Source organism: Oncorhynchus keta, chromosome 4, assembly GCF_023373465.1.
Source record: "Oncorhynchus keta strain PuntledgeMale-10-30-2019 chromosome 4, Oket_V2, whole genome shotgun sequence".
NCBI classification, from domain to species: domain Eukaryota; kingdom Metazoa; phylum Chordata; class Actinopteri; order Salmoniformes; family Salmonidae; genus Oncorhynchus; species Oncorhynchus keta.
Window position 1 is genome coordinate 23753376 of NC_068424.1, and position 18994 is coordinate 23772369.

Sequence of the window (18994 nt, forward strand, 5' to 3'; positions counted from 1 at the left end):
CCTCTTGCTTCTTATTGCTCAAGCAGCGACTTTTGTGAAAATCCATCTGTAAAGCAAATTACTGCAAAGACAGGTGACTGAAGTAGTAACAATTACAGTTGTTATCAGATAACCTTTCATGATATCAATCTGGCAATTCCCTTCATATTATTTCTGACGACTGTATTTGGCAGGTTATGTACTTCTACAAAATAACTCTGGTGAATATGTTCAAATAAATGTTTTATTGATATTGTAAAACAATTGAGATTGGAACATGAACATCGATATAAACACACAGTCAAACAACATACACACATTAATGTGTGTGTACCTACTGGGCAGATGTCTAGTTTTGATTTACAATTGGTTGAGTTGTCAGCAAATGTGAATTCAACAAAACATTTCATCATCGGATTTAGGTTAAAAGTTTGGTGAAAACAATATTAAATTCCCTTAGGTTGATGACTTTTTGTAAATCCAATCAGTTTTCCATGTCGATTCAACTTCACATAAATTGTTTTTACGTGGAAACAACGTTGATTCAACCAGTTTTTGCCCAGTGGGTATCCACACGTGCACACACACACACACATCTCCCAACCCTTCACTGTGTCTTAAACCCCAACACACATAATTCACACATTCAAATATTTGAATTGGAATTGTTGGACTCCAAAATAAGTTATTCTTACCCATGGACATTAATACCATTAAAGTATTATATCTTATACAGAATTGTCACAAGTCTTTGTGGCTGTTCACAATTCGCCTGTAATTTATAACATTGTTTCCGTCTACATACAGTATACATTATTTGGGTGATGCTTTTTACTCAAAGCAACAAAAACATACTGTTAAGAGGCTTGTTGGGGGCTCGCGGAGCAAGCATTTAGTTAGCTTTGAGCTTTAATAGGTTCTGCATAAAAGACTCCAGCCCAACTTAGAAAAGGCTGCAGCCTTCTTTAGCCTATACTTGCATGAGGAGAGACATCAACTCTTCTTAACTGTCATGGTCTTAAAGTTAGATAGCATGGTTCCGTCTGCACTGTCGGTGGAAGGACTAGTGCTGTGTAGGAATACCACCACCTGTCAGAAGACAATGCCTCAACTGTCTCGCTAAAAATGTTGCCGTTCTCTGCAGATTGGCGAATACGGGGGTAATAATGGCTTCTGCACCAACACAGAGAAGTAAGAAGGTAGAATTGGGAGATTAACACTTCACAATCACACTATAATTATTGTTATCCAGCATTGAATCAATGAGATTTCACGGCTCGCTCTGAGCTTGTTGTTTCGCTCTCTCCCTCTGTTGTGGTTCCACCTCTCCCCAGAGTGATGTCACTGACTGACACGGTCAGGCTATCCCATACCTATGACATCATCACTTCCAGTCCTTCTTTTAGTCCCTCTCCCTCTCCTCATCCAGTGGGTGGGTCTGCCTGTGCTCCCAAACACGCACTGCTCCGTCCCACTGTGAAAAAAATAAAATAAAGATTGAGGGAGAGAAAGACAAAAATAATGAGTGAAGTGGGAATAAGAGGGAAGAAAAGGAACAATATGTTAAATAACAGGAAAGATAAGAGAACTTACAAGCACATTGATTTAATGAGATAGGTATTCTGAATGGTCTAAATTAACTTCCTGAATTGAAGACATCCCCTCAGTGAAGTGGAGCAGAGCCAGTTAGAGACTTACGGAGCTGCTGATGATGTTGTCCTGGTAGGGATGCCAGCTGACGTCCCTCACACACGCGTCATGCTCAGAGAGTCTGGTCACCACACTGCCCGTCAGCACGTCATAGACTGGACACACACAGAGTCCGTTAAACCCCTTTACAATGCTTTTGACTCCCATTTCTCTCTCCCACAGATACAGACCAACATACGTACACACTTTGCATTCTACATAAACAGAATCAAACTATATTTCTCTCAACACACACAAACACATCCACACCCAGGCATAGTGACCCACCGATGATCTTCCCAGTGGAGCAGCCGGTGTAGATGAACCTCTGTCCGGTGGTGAACTCCGGGGAAAAACGGCAGCGTATGAGTGTGTGCAGAACTCCGTGACCCCTGTAGGTCATCACCGAGGTGTCGCCGGTCAGCTTGTGTCTCTTCAGGGCTGGGAGGACAGGCGAAAAGAAGAACAGCAGTCAAACGACAGGTCAGTCAACACCGCCTTCTATTTACACAGTCAAATACAGCTGCCTTATGGCCAAAGATTTACAATAGGACATGTAGTGGAGGATAAATGCTCAAAAAATACTGTAGGCAATGTTCCCTCGGCACTGAGCAGACTTTCAGGTCTTCCAGCGCGTGTTTACTATGAACACTGAGGCTGTACCTGCTTTAAGTCACTGTTAACAGTGGCCACGTGGGCTACTGTGGCTATTTGATCATAATGTAGGCCTACCAGAGTGGACTACCATCAAAAACAATGGAGAAAATGCATCCCATAACATTTTTTTCTCTACATTTTTTGGGGTAATTTTACCCCGTTTTTCGTGGTATCCATGACTATTGTTAAGTAGCTAATTTTGTTTCGGGATGTTGCATTGGAAATAGCTAATATTGCGTTGATTCGATCACAATTTCCACAGCAAAGGGAAATGTTGATAATGTTAACAGGGAAAACTCTAGAACAGTGGTCACCAACCTTTTGAGTCAATATCACAAGAGTCAAAATGCAAGCCAAGATCAACCACTCAGATTTGATTTAAAAAACATAAGCCTATTCAACATTTTCCAATTAAAATAAAAATGAAAAGTACTGTAGCAATGAGGTTTGTGCAGTAAGCTATTGGCCTAATACATTATCACCGCATATTCGCTTTGCTTGAATTGCCCTGCCAATGCATTGATGTTTGTACCATTATATTTAAACATTTATGGTAGGCTATATGATCACACCTGTAATAGATCTGTTGTGTATAACTTATGAGGCACATCTGAGTGAGCATACATTTAAATAATTTGCTTTTTATTTTTCTGGGCTGATGGTGCCTGCATCTGATGGTCAGTATCAGCGGAGGGAGAGCAGAAATCTGAGGGTCCGCCTCTCAACATCCCTTCACTCTCCCTGACCAAAAAGGGTCAGTCTTCCAGCTGAAGGCGCAAGACGAGTCACACTGCATTATTCCTGCCTCATGCACAAATTCATGTTGTTACTCCTATGAACAGAACATGAAATATTCCTTGATATTAAAAAAGATCCTAGCCACTAATAACGCAAGACTATAGATGCACTTCCCTACTAATTCATTACTGCTGCACTGCTTTTTTATAGAAAGAAAGTGCATTCTATGGCTCATAAAAGTTTTGAATACAAAGTGTTGAGAGTGCTGAGTAAGAACTTATACATGAACTCACTCAAAAACAGCAGCTCTTTGCTGTATTCGTTGACAGTCTCTCTCTAGTCATGTTTGAAACGGTTTTAAATCTCACAGTAACAACTTTGCTGTGGCTTTCTTCTATGCCCGCTACATTTCTGCAGACAATCTGAGCAATCGACTACGATAGTGATCGACCGGTTAGTGACCACTGCTCTAGAGAATTGAGTGAAGTTCAAATTCTGTCTGTCCGTGGGCTGATATTTCTGCACGGCAGTTCCGGGGCTACTGCGCACGCTCGCAACTTAGAGGGAATATTGACTGTAGGTAGGGATGGGGGGGGGGTGTATACAGTAGAATATTGAGCCAAAACGCTGGTATTATATCACAGAACTCCCTAAATTCTATCAGCATATCGATTGTGCTACCAGGGTGGGCAAATCCCTGGATCATTGTTATTTTAACTTCTGTGACGCATAGAAGGCCCTCCCCCGCCCTCCTTTGGGAAAAGCTGACTACGACTCCATTTTGTTGCTCCCTGCCGAAAGACAGAGACTAAAACAGGAAGCTCCCGTGCTCAGGTCTGTTCAACGCTGGTCCGAGCAATCTGATTCCACGCTTCAAGATTGCTTCGATCACATGGACTGGGACATGTTCCGCATTGCGTCAACAACAACATTGACGAATACGCTGATTCGGTGAGCGAGTTCATTAGCAAGTGCATCAACGATGTCGTACCCACAGCAACTATTAAAACATTCCCAAACCAGAAACCGTGGATTGATGGCATTGTTCGTGCGAAACTGAAAGCGCGAACCACTGCTACTAATCAGGGCAAGGTGACCGGAAACATGACCGAATACAAACAGTGTAGCTATTCCCTCCGCAAGGCAATCAAACAAGCTAAGCGTCAGTATAGAGACAAAGTACAGTCTCAATTCAACGGCTCAGACACAAGAGGTATGTGGCAGGGTCTACAGTCAATCACGGATTACAAAAAGAAAATCAGCCCTGTCGCAGACCACGATGTCTTGCACCCAGACAGACTAAACAACTTCTTTGCTCGCTTTGAGGACAATACAGTGCCACTGACACGGCCCGCTACCAAAACCTGCGGACTCACCTTCACTGCAGCCGACGTGAGTAAAACATTTAAATGTGTTAACCCTCGCAAGGCTGCAGGTCCAGACGGCATCCCCAGCCGCATCCTCAGAGCATGCGCAGACTGGCTGGCTGGTGTGTTTAAGGACATATTCAATCAATTCTTATCCCAGTCTGCTGTTCCCACATGCTTCAAGAGGGCCACCATTGTTGCTGTTCCCAAGAAAGCTACGGTAACTTAGCTAGGGTGTCATCATGAAGTGCTTTGAGAGACTAGTCAAGGAACATATCACCTCCACCCTACCTGACACCCTAGACCCACTCCAATTTGCTTACCGCCCCAATAGGTCCACAGACGACGCAATCGCAACCACACTGCCCTAACCCATCTGGACAAGAGGAATACCTGTGAGGACTGCTGTTCATTGACTACAGCTCAGCATTTAACACCATAGTACCCTCCAAACTCATCATCAAGCTCGAGACCCTGGGTCTCGACCCCGCCCTGTGCAACTGGGTACTGGACTTCCTGACGGGCCGCCCCTAAGTGGTGAGGGTAGGTAACAACATCTCCACTTCGCTGATCCTCAACACTGGGGCCCCACAAGGGTGAGTTCTGAGCCCTCACCTGTACTCCCTGTTCACCCACGACTGCGTGGCCATGCACGCCTCCAACTCAATCATCAAGTTTGCGGACGACACAACAGTGGTAGGCTTGATTACCAACAATGACGAGACTGCCTACAGGGAGGAGGTGAGGGCCCTCGGAGTGTGGTGTCAGGAAAATAACCGCACACTCAACGTCAAACAAAACAAAGGAGATGATTGTGGACTTCAGGAAACAGCAGAGGGAGCACCCCCCTATCCACATCGACGGGACAGTGGTGGAGAGGGTAGTAAGTTAAGTTCCTCAGCGTACACATCACGGACAAAGTGAATTGGTCCACCCACACAGACAGCATCGTGAAGAAGGCGCAGCAGCGCCTCTTCAACCTCAGGAGGCTGAAGAAATTCAGCTTGTCACCAAAAGCACTCAAACTTTCACAGATGCACAATCGAGAGCATCCTGTCGGGCTGTATCACCGCCTGGTACGGCAACTGCTCCGCCCACAACCGTAAGGCTCTCCAGAGGGTAGTGAGGTCTGCACAATTCATCACCGGGGGCAAACTACCTGCCCTCCAGGACACCTACACCACCCGATGTCACAGGAAGGCCATTAAAATCATCAAGGACAACAACCACACGAGCCACTGCCTGTTCACCCCGCTATCATCCAGAAGGCGAGGTCAGTACAGGTGTATCAAAGCAGGGACCGAGAGACTGAAAAAGCTTCTATCTCAAGGCCATCAGACTGTTAAACAGCCACCACTAACATTGAGTGGCTGCTGCCAACATACTGACTCAACTCCAGCCACTTTAATAATGGAAAAATTGATGTAAAAAATGTATCACTAACCACTTTAAACAATGCGACTTAATATAATGTTTACATACCCTACATTACTCATCTCATATGTCGTTCTGCCCCTGAACAGGCAGTTAACCCACTGTTCCTAGGCTGTCATTGAAAATAAGAATTTGTTCTTAACTGGACTTGCCTAGTTAAATAAAAGGTAAAATAAAAATATGTATATACTGTACTCTATACCATCCACTGCATCTTGCCTATGCCGTTCTATACCATCACTCATTCATATATTTTTTCCTTTACACTTGTGTGTAAAAGGTAGTTGTGAAATTGTTAGATTACTCGTTGGATATTACGGCATTGTCGGAACTAGAAGCCCCAGCATTTCGCTACACTCACATTAATATCTGCTAACCATGTGTATGTGACAAATACAATTGTATTTGATTTTGTCGTTATGATACCGGAAATGGACATGGCTTAAGGATTTCAGATTTAAACTTTTTTTTTTTTTAAATGATGAGTCAATATGTTGAGAATTTTTCCTCCCCAAAACATGTTGTTATGGCTTTGTCTTGTCCCTCTGCAGCAGACATATAATGAGCAGTATGTATGGAACATCGAATCGCAAAAAAAAAAAAAAAAAAATCACTGAATCAAATAGCAAAACATATAATATTGTGATACGTATAGAATCGCAATACACCTAAGTATCGTGATATCATATCGAGGGGTCTCTGGCAATTCTCTGCCCTAACTGTAGGTAGACCCATGTCATCAATACTTGATGCAGCAGTTATGAGATGTTCTGAAAGCAAATGTTAAATCTAGACCACTGATGGGAGCCCGGTTGCCAAACCTAGCCCGAAAGCCACTGCTAACTTAGTCTACAAATCCTCTAAGAAATTTAGTAATAATGGTTGGATTGGCCTCCCGAGAGGTACAGCGGTCTAAGGCACTGCATCGAAGTGCTTAAGGCGTCACTACACACAAGGGGTCGATCCCAGGCTGTGTCGCAGCCAACCGGGAGACCCATGAGGTGGTGCACAATTAGCCCAGCGTCGTCTGGATTAGGGGAGGGTTTGGCTGGCCGGGATGTCCTTGTCTCATCATGCTCTAGCGACTCCACGTGGCAGGCCGGGCGCATGCATGCTGACTTCGGTCACCAGCTGTACAGTGTTTCCTCCGACACATTGACGCGGCTGGTTTCCGGGATAAGCGAGCAGTGTGTCAAGAGGCAGTGCGACTTGGCAGGGTCCTGTTTCGGAGGACGCATGGCTCTCAACCTTCGCCTCTCCCGAGTGCATATGGGAGTTACAGCAATGGGACAAGACTAAAGTACCAATTGGATATCACGAAATTGGGATGAGAAAGGGGTAGGCTTTTTACCCCTTTTTCATCCCAATTTCACGATATAAACACACACTTTAAGTCAGAAGTTTACATACACCTCAGCCAAATACATTTAAACTCAATTCCAATTCCTGACATTTAATCCTAGTAAAAATTCCCTGTCTTAGGTCAATTAGGATCACCACTTTATTTTAAGAATGTGAAATGTCAGAATAATAGTAGAGAGAATGATTTCAGGTTTTATTTCTTTCATCACATTCCCGGTGGGTTAGAAGTGTACATACTTAGTTAGTTAAAATAGTTAGTTAAAATAGTTAGTTAAAATAGTTTAAACGTTTCGGGAAGCCTTCCACAAGTTTCCAACAGTAAATTGGGTGAATTTTGACCCATTCCTCCTCACAGAGCTGGTGTAACTGAGTCAGGTTTATAGGCCGCCTTGCTCGCACATGCTTTTTCAGTTCTGTCCACAATTTTTTTTTATGGGATTGAGGTCATGGCTTTGTGATGGCCACTCCAATACCTTGACTTTGTTGTCCTTAAGCCACTTTGTTACAACTTTAGAAGTATGCTTGTGGTCATTGTCCATTTGGAAGACCCATTTGCGACCAAGCTTTAACTTCCTGACTAATGTCTTGAGATGCTGCTTCAATATATCAACATAATTTTCCTTCCTCATGAAGCCATCTATTTTGTGAAGTACACCCGTTCCTCCTGCAGCAAAGCACCCCCACAACATGATGCTGCCACCCCTGTGCTTCACGATTGGGATGGTGTTCTCCTCCCCCTTTTCCTCCAACCATAAAGATGGTCATTATGGCCAAACAGTTCTATTTTTGTTTCGTCAGACCAGAGGACATTTCTCCAAAAGTACGATTTGTCCCCATGTGCAGTTGCAAAAAGGTAGTCTGGCTTTTTTATGGCGGTTTTGGAGCAGTGGCTTCTTCCTTGCTGAGCGGCCTTTCAGGTTATGTCGATATAGGACTAATTTTACTGTGAATATAGATACTAACCATGTCCAAACAATCTACTGGTTTCCTCCAGCATCTTCACAAGGTCCTTTGCTGCTGTTCTGGGATTGATTTGCACTTCTCGCACCAAAATACGTTAATCTCTAGGAGACAGAACGCGTCTCCTTCTTGAGCAGTATGAAGGCTACGTGGTCCCATGGTGTTTATACTTGAGTACTATTGTTTGTACAGATGAATGTGGTACCATCAGACATTTGGAAATTGCTCCCAATGATGAACCAGACTTGTGGAGGTCTGCAATTTATTTTCTGAGGTCTCGGCTGATTTCTATTCATTTTCCCATGTCAAGCAAAGAGGCACTGAGTTTGAAGGTAGGCCTTGAAATACATCCACAGGTACATGACTCAAATGATGTCAATTAGAAGCTTCTAAAGCCATTACATAATTTTCTGGAATTTTCCAAGATGTTTAAAGGCACAGTAAATTTAGTGTATGTAAACTTCTGACCCACAGCAATTGTGATACATTGAATTATAAGTGAAATAATCTGTCTGTAAACAATTGTTGGAAAAATGACTTGTGCCATGCACAAAGTAGATGTCCGAACTGACTTGCCAAAACCATAGTTTGTTAACAAGACATTTGTGGAGTGGTTGAAAAAAATACTTTTAATGACTCCAAACCATGTGTATGTAAACTTCAGACTTCAACTGTGTAATAAATAGAAAAAAATGGTTGGATAGATTTAACCATGTATACTTGCATAGTACCTTAATCTAATGTGCAAGCTAGAAGAGGAACCAGTAATGTATAACAACCTTTTTGCCTCAAACGTCCCTAAGCCCCTTCCCCAGGCCTCTCACCTCTCTGGGGCACCTGCTGCCAGCGGTAGTCCCAGTTCTGCTGGGTAACGGCCAACCGCGAGGCCGCCAGGCCCTCCTTGGGGGAGAATTTCCTCACGTCCCACAGTTTGATGGACTGGTCCTTGGAGTTACTGATCAGATAACGTGCATCGCCCTGCCAGTTGGAGAGGGCAGATTAATGATGGATGTACATATTCCTGACAGAAATAGTTGTCCCTGCGGGTGATTTGTGCATTCAACGGACACACAGAAGGTGTTGTTACCACAGAATGAGGGTAAAAATACTAATAATACATCCTTCCTCACTGATCGACACCCTTTCTGATTGGTGAAACAGCACTGCATAGCTTTGACCTATCCAGATGAATATTATTTTTTTTTACCATGTACAGTGCCTTCAGAAAGTATTCCCCTCAACTTATTCCACATTTTGTTGTGTTACAACCTGAAATCAAAATGGATTCAATAGTTTTTTCTCTCTCACCTATCTACACAAAATACCCCATAATGACATGTTTTTAGAAATATTTTTTTAAAGTACAGAAATGTCTAATTTACACATACAGTACCAGTCAAAAGATGACACCTACTCATTCAAGGGTTTTAATTTTTCAACATTGTAGAATGACAGCTTTTCATTATCTCAACCAGCTTCATGAGGAATGCTTTTCCAACAGTCTTGAAGAGTTCCCACACATGCTGAGCACTTGTTGGCTGCTTTTCCTTCACTCCGCGGGTCAACTCCTCTCATACCATCTCAATTGGTTGGAGGTCAGGTGATTGTAGAGGCCAGGTCATCTGATGCAACACTCCATCACTCTCCTAGCCCTTATACAGCCTGGAGGTGTGTTTTGGGTCACTGTCCTGTTGAAAAGCAAATGATCGTCCCACTAAGCACAAACCAGATGGGAGGTATATCGCTGCAGAATGCTGTGGTAGCCATGCTTGTTAAGTGTGCCTTGAAATCTAAATATATCACAGACAGTGTCACCAGCAAAGCACCCCCACACCATCACACCTCCTCCTTCATGCTTCACGGTGGGAACCACATGCAGGATCATCCGTTCACCTACTCTGTGTCTCACAAACACACAGCAGTTGGAACTCTGGGTCTTCCTTTCCTGTGGTGGTCCTCATGAGAGCCAGTTTCATCATAGCACTTGATGGTTTTTGCGACCGCACTTGAAGAAACTTTCAAAGTTCTTGAAATGTTCCGTATTGACTGAGCTTCATGTCTTAAAGTAGTGGACTTTCGTTTCTCTTTTTTATTTAAGCTGTTCTTGCCATAATATGGACTAGGTATTTCACCAAATAGGGCTAACTTCTGTATACCACCCCTACCTTGTCACAACACAACTGACTGGCTCAAACACATTAAGAAGGAAAATTAAATTAAATTTAATAATTTAATAATTTAATTAAAAAGAAGGAAAGAAATTCCACAAATGAACTTTTAACAAGGCACACCTGTTAATTGAAATGCATTCCAGATGACTACCTCATGAAGCTGGTTGAGAGAATGCCAAGAGTGTACAAAAGCTGTCATCATGGCAAAGGGTGGCTACTTTGAATATTCTCAAATATGATTTTTTTTTAGTTACTACATGATTCCATGTGTTACTTCATGTTTTTGATTTCTTCACTATTATTCTACAATGTAGAAAATAGTAAAACATCAAGAAAAACCCTGGAATGAGTAGGTGTGTCCAAACTTTTGACTGGTACTGTAAGTATTCACACCCCTTTGCTATGACACTCCAAATTGAGCTCCGGTGGATCAAATTTCCTTTGATCATCGTTGAGGTGTCACTACAACTTGATTTGAGTACACCTGCGGCCAATTAAATTGTTTGGACATGATTTAGAAATTAACAACGGTCTATATATAAGGTCCCACAGTTGACAGTGCATGTCAGAGCAAAAACGATGAAGTCCAAGGAAATGTCCGTAGATCTCCTAGATAGAATTGTGAGGAGGCATATATCTGATTCAGATATGGTCCCATGTAGCTCAGTTGGTATGGTGCTTGCAACACCAAGGTTGTGGGCTCGATTCCGACAAGGGGACCAGTACAAAATAAAAAGTATAAAAATTAATACACTCGCTCGTCTCTGTGGATAAAAGCATCTGATAAATGACTCAAATGTAAATGTACAATTCAGAGGGGTTGGGTTAAATGCGGAAGACACATTTCGGTTGAGTACCTTCAGTTGTGCAACTGACTGGGTATCCCCTTATATCTCGTGAGGGTAAAAAACTATTTTTAGAGCGTTGAAAGTTTCCAAGAGCACAGTGGTCTCCAATATTGGCCATCTGACCAAACTGCAACCGGGCAAGAAGAACCTTGGTTCTGAGTTCCTTGGCTGAGATGGGAAAACCTGCCAGAAGGACAACAGTCTCTACAGCATGTCACCAATCTAGGCTTTATGGGAGTGGCCAGACAGAAGCCACCCCTGAGAGAAAGGTACAACATCACACCTGGAGTTTGAAAAAAGGAATGTGAAAGACACACATTCTTTCACATTCGGGAAAATATTCTGTGGTCTGATTAGAAAATGTTTACTCTTTGGTCTGAACACATAGCGCTATATCTGGAGAAAACCAGGCACAGCTCATCACCCGTCTAACACTATCCCTACCGTGACGCCTGGCGGTGGCAGCATCATGCTATGGGGATGCTTTTCAGCAGCAGGGACTGGGTGATTGGTAAGGATAGAGGGAACAATGAATGGAGCCAAATACAGGCAAACCCTTGATGAGAACCTGCTTCAGAATGCAAACAGCCTTGGACTGGGGCAAAGATTTACATTCCAACAGGACAATGACCCCCAAGCATACAGCCAAACCAATGCTGGAAAGGCTTCAGAACAAAATTGTTAAAGTCCTTGAGTGGCCCAGCCAAAGCCCAGACTTGAATCCCATTGAAAATCTGTGAAAAGACTTGAAGATTGCTGTTCACTGCCAATCCCCATCTAACTTAACAGAGCTTTAGAAAATCTGCAAAGAAGAATGGGAGAAAATCCCAAAACCAGATTTGCAAAGTTGATACAGACACCAAAACTTATTCAAAGCTTTAGTCTCTGCCAAATATGCTTTTACAAAGTATTGACTCAGGGGTGTGAACATTTATGTACATTTGATATTGCTGTAATTAATTTTCAATAAATTTAGAAAAACATGTTTTCACTTTCTCATTATGGGGTATTGTGTGTAGATGGGAAAAGAAAGTAATCAGTGTTGAATTCAGGCTGTAACAACAAAATGTGGAATAAGTCAAGGGGTATGACTACTTTCTGTGGGCACTGTACATACTCAAATAGTACTTTGATATGGATGATTACATACATTGTATCCTAACGTGTAGATAGATGGTGATTACAAATGCTGGACACACACACGCAGCTAGTGTTTTTTTTCTATTACCTTGCTGTGTATGAAGGTGATTCCGTCTCTGTGTCCAGACAGCTGGCCCACGGGCTGGGGTCTGTCCTCCCGCAGCGTCCGCCTGTCCCACACCTTGCAGAGCGCGTCGTCGCTGCCCGAGAACAGCAGCTGGGACGAGCTGTCAGCAAAAGCCACCGCGTTCACGTCATCCTCGTGAGCATCAATCTAAGGAGATGGGGAGGAGGGAAGAGGAGAGGGGGGAAGTGTGTAAAAGAGTGAGGAGGAAAGAGATAGCAGAGGTCAACACAGTGAGGTGGGTTGTGATATACACAGAGGGGTTCCAAGATAAGAGGGACGCTCTGTATCGTCAGCAAGGCGATAGTGTGAGGCTTGGTGGGCAGACAGAGGATGACCAGGGTGTGACTAAATACTTGCAGTGCAATGTCAACAGCAAATATGGTCTATAAGCACAGACACACACACAGACCTTAAGGGTTCTCCTATTCTGTTCACGATCAAAGACGTAGAGGCAGCCATCATTTGCTCTGTGAAGAAAATAAAGCAACGAAGAGTGAGATATGCACTGTAGGCAATTAAACGTGTCCCTAACCAACTAAAAAAATATTAGAAATTGATCTGAAAATGTAAAATTGGGATGAAGAAATTGTGTGCACCAACCCTCCAAGGATCTCTTTTCCGTCTGTGGAGGCAGCCAGAGAGAAGACACAGAACCTCCTCTCGTCTGGGCTAAGAGGGAAGAACAGAACATTAACCAGCCTCCTCCACTGAGACATCTCCAATTATGGAACATCATCTACAATCCATGGAAATAATTGGCCTAAAATGGTGCTGCTCTCAAAAAGTTGAATCCTAGCTTCAGAGAAACACGTGCGTAACTCAAAGCTCAGTGCAAGTGTAGACTTACGAGCCACCTAATCAGTGAGCCCCTTTTACACAAATTCATATAATTTAAGTAAACAAAAGCATTGAAGTTACAAAGAAGTTAGGATTTAGCCCAAACAGCAGGAAATAAGTGGGAAAATCATATAAAGGGAGTCACTCAGCTTTTCATGTAATACATTGTGAACTCATCTAACTTAAATGGTTCCTGTTGCTCCATTATAGTGGCACACAAAATGAACAATGGCCAGTTGAAATGATAGCTAGTTCCAAGGTCAGGCATCCTTGTGAATGAAGGTAGAACAGTTTATTACCTGATTGGTTAAGCTATAAGTACTATGAGGGGAACCACTAACTTGAGGTCCAGGGCGGTATGGGTTTCACTGTCTCCATCTACACTGCAGACATGAACTAGAGGGGTACAAGAGAGCACACATCAGTACAAAATACACCCCAGTGACATCATGACAAGAAGCCCAAAATAGATATATTCTGGTGAAGATCATGATGGCAAAAAACCATCCGTTTTAATGTTTAGAAATATTTTTTTTTCAAAATGAGTTAGAGTTGAGTTCTTTTACATTAGATCGACATAGCTGTGAGTATCGACTGCGCCTCGTCTCATTTTGGTTGAAGCGCCGTCCTTCCACCTCACTATCTTCAAATTAAGTTATAATCCTACCCATTCCTTCATCTATGGTAAGGTCAGGGTGACTAAAATAGCAGCACCCCCCAGTGTGGGTGGTATCTTCGCTCTGGTGGCCTAGCCTTACTGTAATCAGACCAGCTGGAGTAGAGCACGTTGTGGGAGTCGGGGGTGAAGCATACGTCCAGCACGCTCCAGCCCACGTCCCTGGCCTTCACAGTCTGCTTCAGGTTAAAGCGCCCGCTACTGGTGTCATACAAACGGATGTTCTGGTCTAGGAAAGCCAGGGAAGGATGCATGTTTTAGAAATCAGTGGTCACTACAAATAAAAATGTGAAATTGTTTTAATATCCATTTTGTAAATGTACATGTAAACACAGCGATGTGGTTAGGAACTAAAGGAATTTCAATCATCTCCCCAGTCTACTGTAACGGTTGTGTTCACGTCCTTACCTTGGCAGGCAGAGAGGAACATGTTGCCATCGTCACTGTACACACCACAGAACGCTTTCTGCTGGTATGTGTCCTTGTGTGTCACATGATTGGGCAGGAAACTGAGAAGTGTAAACGGAACACCAATGGATTTCAGCAACAACAGGCTCCTCATCTATTAACATTCAGGTCAATGGTCCGATAAATAAGGCTTTATTCATTACAACTTTTAAGTGGAACAATTCATAACACATCCCCTTTCACTTGTTTCTGCAATGAGTTTACGGTGCTTAGTTTTAGTGTGTGGATGTGAGGCGTTTTGGTAATACTCACTGTGAGCGAATGCGACTACACTCTCCGTGAGAAAAACTGGAGCCTCGACATCGGCCTTGTTCCCTCTGAGAGATTAACACAAATCAGAATCACCCTCTAGACCTGAGGAACACAGTAGACCCAACATGCTTGCCCAATAATGCTTGCCCTCACCTCTGTTAGCATGTGGGTGAAGCTTTGCCTGCCTTTCAAGTCAGATGAGGCCGTGGTCAGGAGGATCTGAGTCCGGATTTCACTCCGGTCCAACTCCTGAGTGTCTGGCTGGGAGTCCACTGACAAGACACAGGAGCAGTGAGCAAGAGAACAGTGAGGCATGCAAGTAGGTGTACATGTGTAAACACACTTGTGTAACAAAAATGCCAATACTTTTTATTTTAACTGTGGTGTCAAGTACATTGGAATATCTATATGAATAGCACTTTATCAGATTTTTGGTCATTTTTCTTCCATTGCTTGCACACAAATTAAAAAGTAGGATTAAATGTGACTAGTACACTCAATGAAACCCAGCTTAATTTACCAGGAGGGTTGTAACGGTCTCCTAGACGCCCCTCCCAGGCCCCATCGCTGTCCTCGTCAGAGTCCGAATACGACTGGACAAGCTGCAGGCCTGTTGCTCCACTCCCATGGACCAGCCTCACCTGGCCCCTTCATGTACACACAAAGAGGAGGAGAAGGATGGGGAAACACTTGTGCTTATTGACATGAACTAGGACGAGGCTACACATAGGACACAACTCCAGAGAAGAAAGCACTCCATTCTGCATTGGCATGATTTCCTTATAAGCACCATGATAAAGGAAAAACTAACGTTTTCCCCTCTGCTGAGAAGCAGTAATGTGAGTTTGTGTTGAGTATTTTTTTAAACTTGGAGCAGAGTGAACTTCTTTAGTGCTAGGTCTACTCTTTGGCTACTGTACAGGCTATGGTCAGACTGTCTCCCAGTCCCAACTTCAACTTACCTTCTCAATAGGTAAGCCAGCACTTGAGCTAAATCGACGTCCTCCTCTGCTGTTGACTGCCTGTCACCCTGCTGCCCCTCAGCTGATCTACGACTTCTACTGCTGTTACTGTTATTACTGCTGCTGCTCTGGTTGGATTCCGCTTCAGACTGGTCAGGGTTGCCGCTGGAGCCCCGACCGCCGGACATCCCAGAACTAGACTGAGAGCCCATATACCGAGAGCCTGCCAGGGAAGTCAATGATGTTGTCTATGAAAAGTGAATAATGATGACAAATGCTTTAAAGGCCCAGTGCAGTGAAAAACGTGATTTCCTGTGTTTTATATACATTTCCCACACTAAGACGAAATCGCTCCACCATTGCATAGTTGCAAAAAATTCTGAGTGTATGGAATCCTTGTACTATACTTATTTTGTCACATAGTTCGATTAATTTCAGTTGATCTAACACTGAAATATATTTTCCATAACCAAAAATATTGTTTTTTCATCTGTTTGAAGCTGGTGTACAAAACCGAAAATAAAAGATGCAAAAACTAAACTTAAGAATGGGAAGCATAGAAATAGCGTACATAGGACAGATCTAGCGCTTCTCAGACTTGCTTCCAGAATGACAGATCGAGCCTTCCGAGTTGCACAGTGGTCTAAGGCACAGTGCTAAAGTAGTCACTACAGATCCAGGTTTGATACCGGGCTGTGTCGTAGCCGGCCGCGACCGGGAGACTCATGAGGCGGCACACAATTGGCCCAACGTCATCCGGGTTAGGGGAGGGTTGGCTGGCTGGGATGTCCTTGTCCCATCTCGCTTTAGCAACTCCTTGTAGAGGCCCGGGCGCAACCACACTGACTTCGGTCACCAGCTGTACGACGTTTCCTCCGACACTGGTGGGGCTGGCTTTCAGGTTAAGCGATCAGTGTGTTTCGGAGAGCGTATGGCTCTTGACCTTAGCCACTCCCGAGTCCATACGGGAGTTGCAGGCGATGAGACAAGACTGTAACTACTACCAAATGGATACCACGAAATTGGGGAGAAAAAAGGGGTAAAAAAAAAAAACTACCCCCCCAGATATTTGAATGACAGATCTATAACACATTTCTATGTGAATTTGGTAGGGTCGCCAAAGTGACATATTACAGCTGTAAGCCTGGCGGCAAATAAAACATATGTTTGCCATTCAGAGGCTGAACCGGCAAGACAAAAGATGTAAGTGCCTTTGAACGGTTTGAGTGTGTCAATAACTCCAACGCTGAGCGAAAAAAAGCGGTGCAACTCAATATTAGGAAGTTGTTCCTAATGTTTTGTACACTCAGTGTATATGGCTATGATACGTGCTAATTCCTTATAGAGGATGTCATCCTCCTAAGGAGAATGAACTGGCAAATCAGCTGTCTACTCGCATACATATTTTTCCATGACATAAAACCACACCATTGGGTTACACCAACACCATTCCAACACATAACATTTGCTTATTAACATAGTTACTTAAAAGGGTACAAAATGCAGAAATCGCACCGCAATTTGCTGTTTTTTTTATTTATTCTAATAGTTAATCTAATTTCAGTTTGTGACAAAACAAGTAACGTTGATGTCGACAAATATTGTCAAAATATTGTCAAAACCGCTGTGAAATAGCTTTTCAATGTGAATTTGGTCGTGTCGCCCCAAAAGCTTACATATAGCTGCTTTAATTAACATTTTGGGGAAGGTAAACTATTTAACTCATGTTGTAATTAACTATAAGTAATATTTCATAACAATCTGGAAACACAGGATAGTTACTTTAAAATACAAAAATCTGTTCACCTGTATGGGTGAGCAGCCTGACGTGTAAGGGATTGACCGTGTCTTCTTGACACAGACATACAACTACTATCAAAGACTTAGCTAGCTAAGAAAATGCAGTGGCAAAAATCATCAAGCGACTTGCTCTAACGTTCGTTACAAAAAACGAGCTAACCATCGCATGAATTGTCTGACGAGCTACCTAGTTAGCTAATACAGCTAGCCTAGCCTAAAGACACCTACACTGTTCTAAGTATAAGGTTACACGCGCTTGACAGTTATTTGTTGTAGTATATTAAGCTAAAAAACTTGCCAATTATGTTGTCACGAGTCCGTTTAAGAAAACGGTTTTTATCTGTGGATGATACGCCGTTTTCGCTGCCGATGTTTTCAAGATAAAACCAGACCGAAGTTGCGAAGTCCGTGATGCGCCATGTTGTTTACAACATAGAAACTCATTATTTTTTCTATGGTTTACAATACTGGAGCAAACTGCGCGAGAACCCCAGCCCTTTTGGTGTCACATGACCTATTCACGCGAGAACAAGCTACCAAGTCAGTCAATTTGTGCCAGTGGAAATTGACAGGACATGTTGAAACTTGGATGTGAAGACCTCAGAAAATTGACCTCATGCCTACAAAACTCTACACATGGATGGCATTCTCCACAGGAAAACTCTGAAATGAGGACATCCATAAAACCGCAGGGATAGCAACACATTATAGGGATGACATAAGGTTTAGCACTTTACCTAGCACTTCCCCTAAGCTAGCCTCATCTCATATGGCTGCTATACATTTGTTTTTGTTAATATTTCTTTAAAAAATATATTTTTATTTTATTTTATAGATATACAGTTAATGTCAGAAGTTTACATACACCTTAGCCAAATAAATTTAAACTCAGTTTTTCACAATTCCTGATATTTAATCCTAGTAAAAAAAATCCTGTTTTAGGTCAGTTAGGATCACCACTTTATTTTAATAATGTGAAATGTCAGAATAATAGGAGAGAGAATTATTCATTTCAGCTTTTATTTATTCCATCACATTCCCAGTGGGTCAGAAGTTTACATACACTCAATTAGTATTTGATAGCATTGCCTTTAAATTGTTTAACTTGGGTTAAATGTTTCAAGTAGCCTTCCACAATAAACTGGGTGAATTTTGGCATTCGTCCTGACAGAGCTGGTGTAACAGTCACATTTGTTGGCCTCCTTGCTCGCACACGTTTTTCAGCTCTGCCCACATATTTTCTATAGGATTGAGGTCAGGGCTTTCTGATGGCCACGCGAATACCTTGACTTTGTTGTCCTTAAGCCATTTTGTCATTGTCCATTTGAAAGACCCATTTGTGACCAAGCTTTAACTTCTTGACTGATGTCTTCAGATGTTGATTCAATATATCCACATAATGTTCCTGCCTCATGATGCCATTTATTTTGTGAAGTGCACCAGTCCCTCCTGCAGCAAAGCACCCCCACAACATGATGCTGCCACCACTGTGCTTCACAGTTGGGATGGTGTTCTTCGGCTTGCAAG

At 42.9% G+C, this 18994-nt stretch overlaps 1 protein-coding gene across 4 annotated transcripts; it reads right to left on the reverse strand.

Moving 5' to 3' along the window:
- Window positions 1–205: 205 nt before the first annotated feature.
- dcaf11 (ddb1 and cul4 associated factor 11) lies at window positions 206–17931 on the reverse strand. 4 transcript variants are annotated; one of them, XM_035756985.2, is made up of 15 exons: window positions 17766–17931; window positions 15668–15915; window positions 15226–15353; window positions 14859–14977; window positions 14706–14770; window positions 14394–14494; window positions 14068–14214; window positions 13651–13705; window positions 13073–13141; window positions 12882–12939; window positions 12434–12619; window positions 9011–9164; window positions 1957–2109; window positions 1678–1784; window positions 206–1453 (listed from the first exon to the last, which is right to left on the reverse strand). In XM_035756985.2, exons 2-15 carry the CDS (start codon window positions 15877–15879, stop codon window positions 1382–1384), a joined length of 1626 nt encoding a protein of 541 aa, XP_035612878.1. In that variant the 5' UTR covers window positions 15880–15915; window positions 17766–17931; the 3' UTR covers window positions 206–1381. The 4 variants fall into 4 exon arrangements, with proteins under 4 accessions (XP_035612878.1, XP_035612874.1, XP_035612890.1 ...); XM_035756981.2 differs by having other exon boundaries at window positions 15668–15890; window positions 17766–17930; XM_035756997.2 differs by lacking the exon at window positions 17766–17931 and adding an exon at window positions 17474–17747 and having other exon boundaries at window positions 15668–15890.
- Between the last annotated feature and the right edge of the window lie 1063 nt (window positions 17932–18994).

Bases quoted from the DNA above. Each gene is read 5' to 3' on its own strand.
- dcaf11 (XM_035756985.2), bottom strand. From the start codon at position 15,879: ATGGGCTCTCAGTCTAGTTCTGGGATGTCCGGCGGTCGGGGCTCCAGC. The intron at 14,495-14,705 runs GTGAGTATTACC...TACACTTCTCAG, and splicing joins TGTAGTCGCATTCGCTCACA to TTTCCTGCCCAATCATGTGA. The intron at 12,620-12,881 runs GTCTGTGTGTGT...CCATCTCCTTAG, and splicing joins AGAATAGGAGAACCCTTAAG to ATTGATGCTCACGAGGATGA.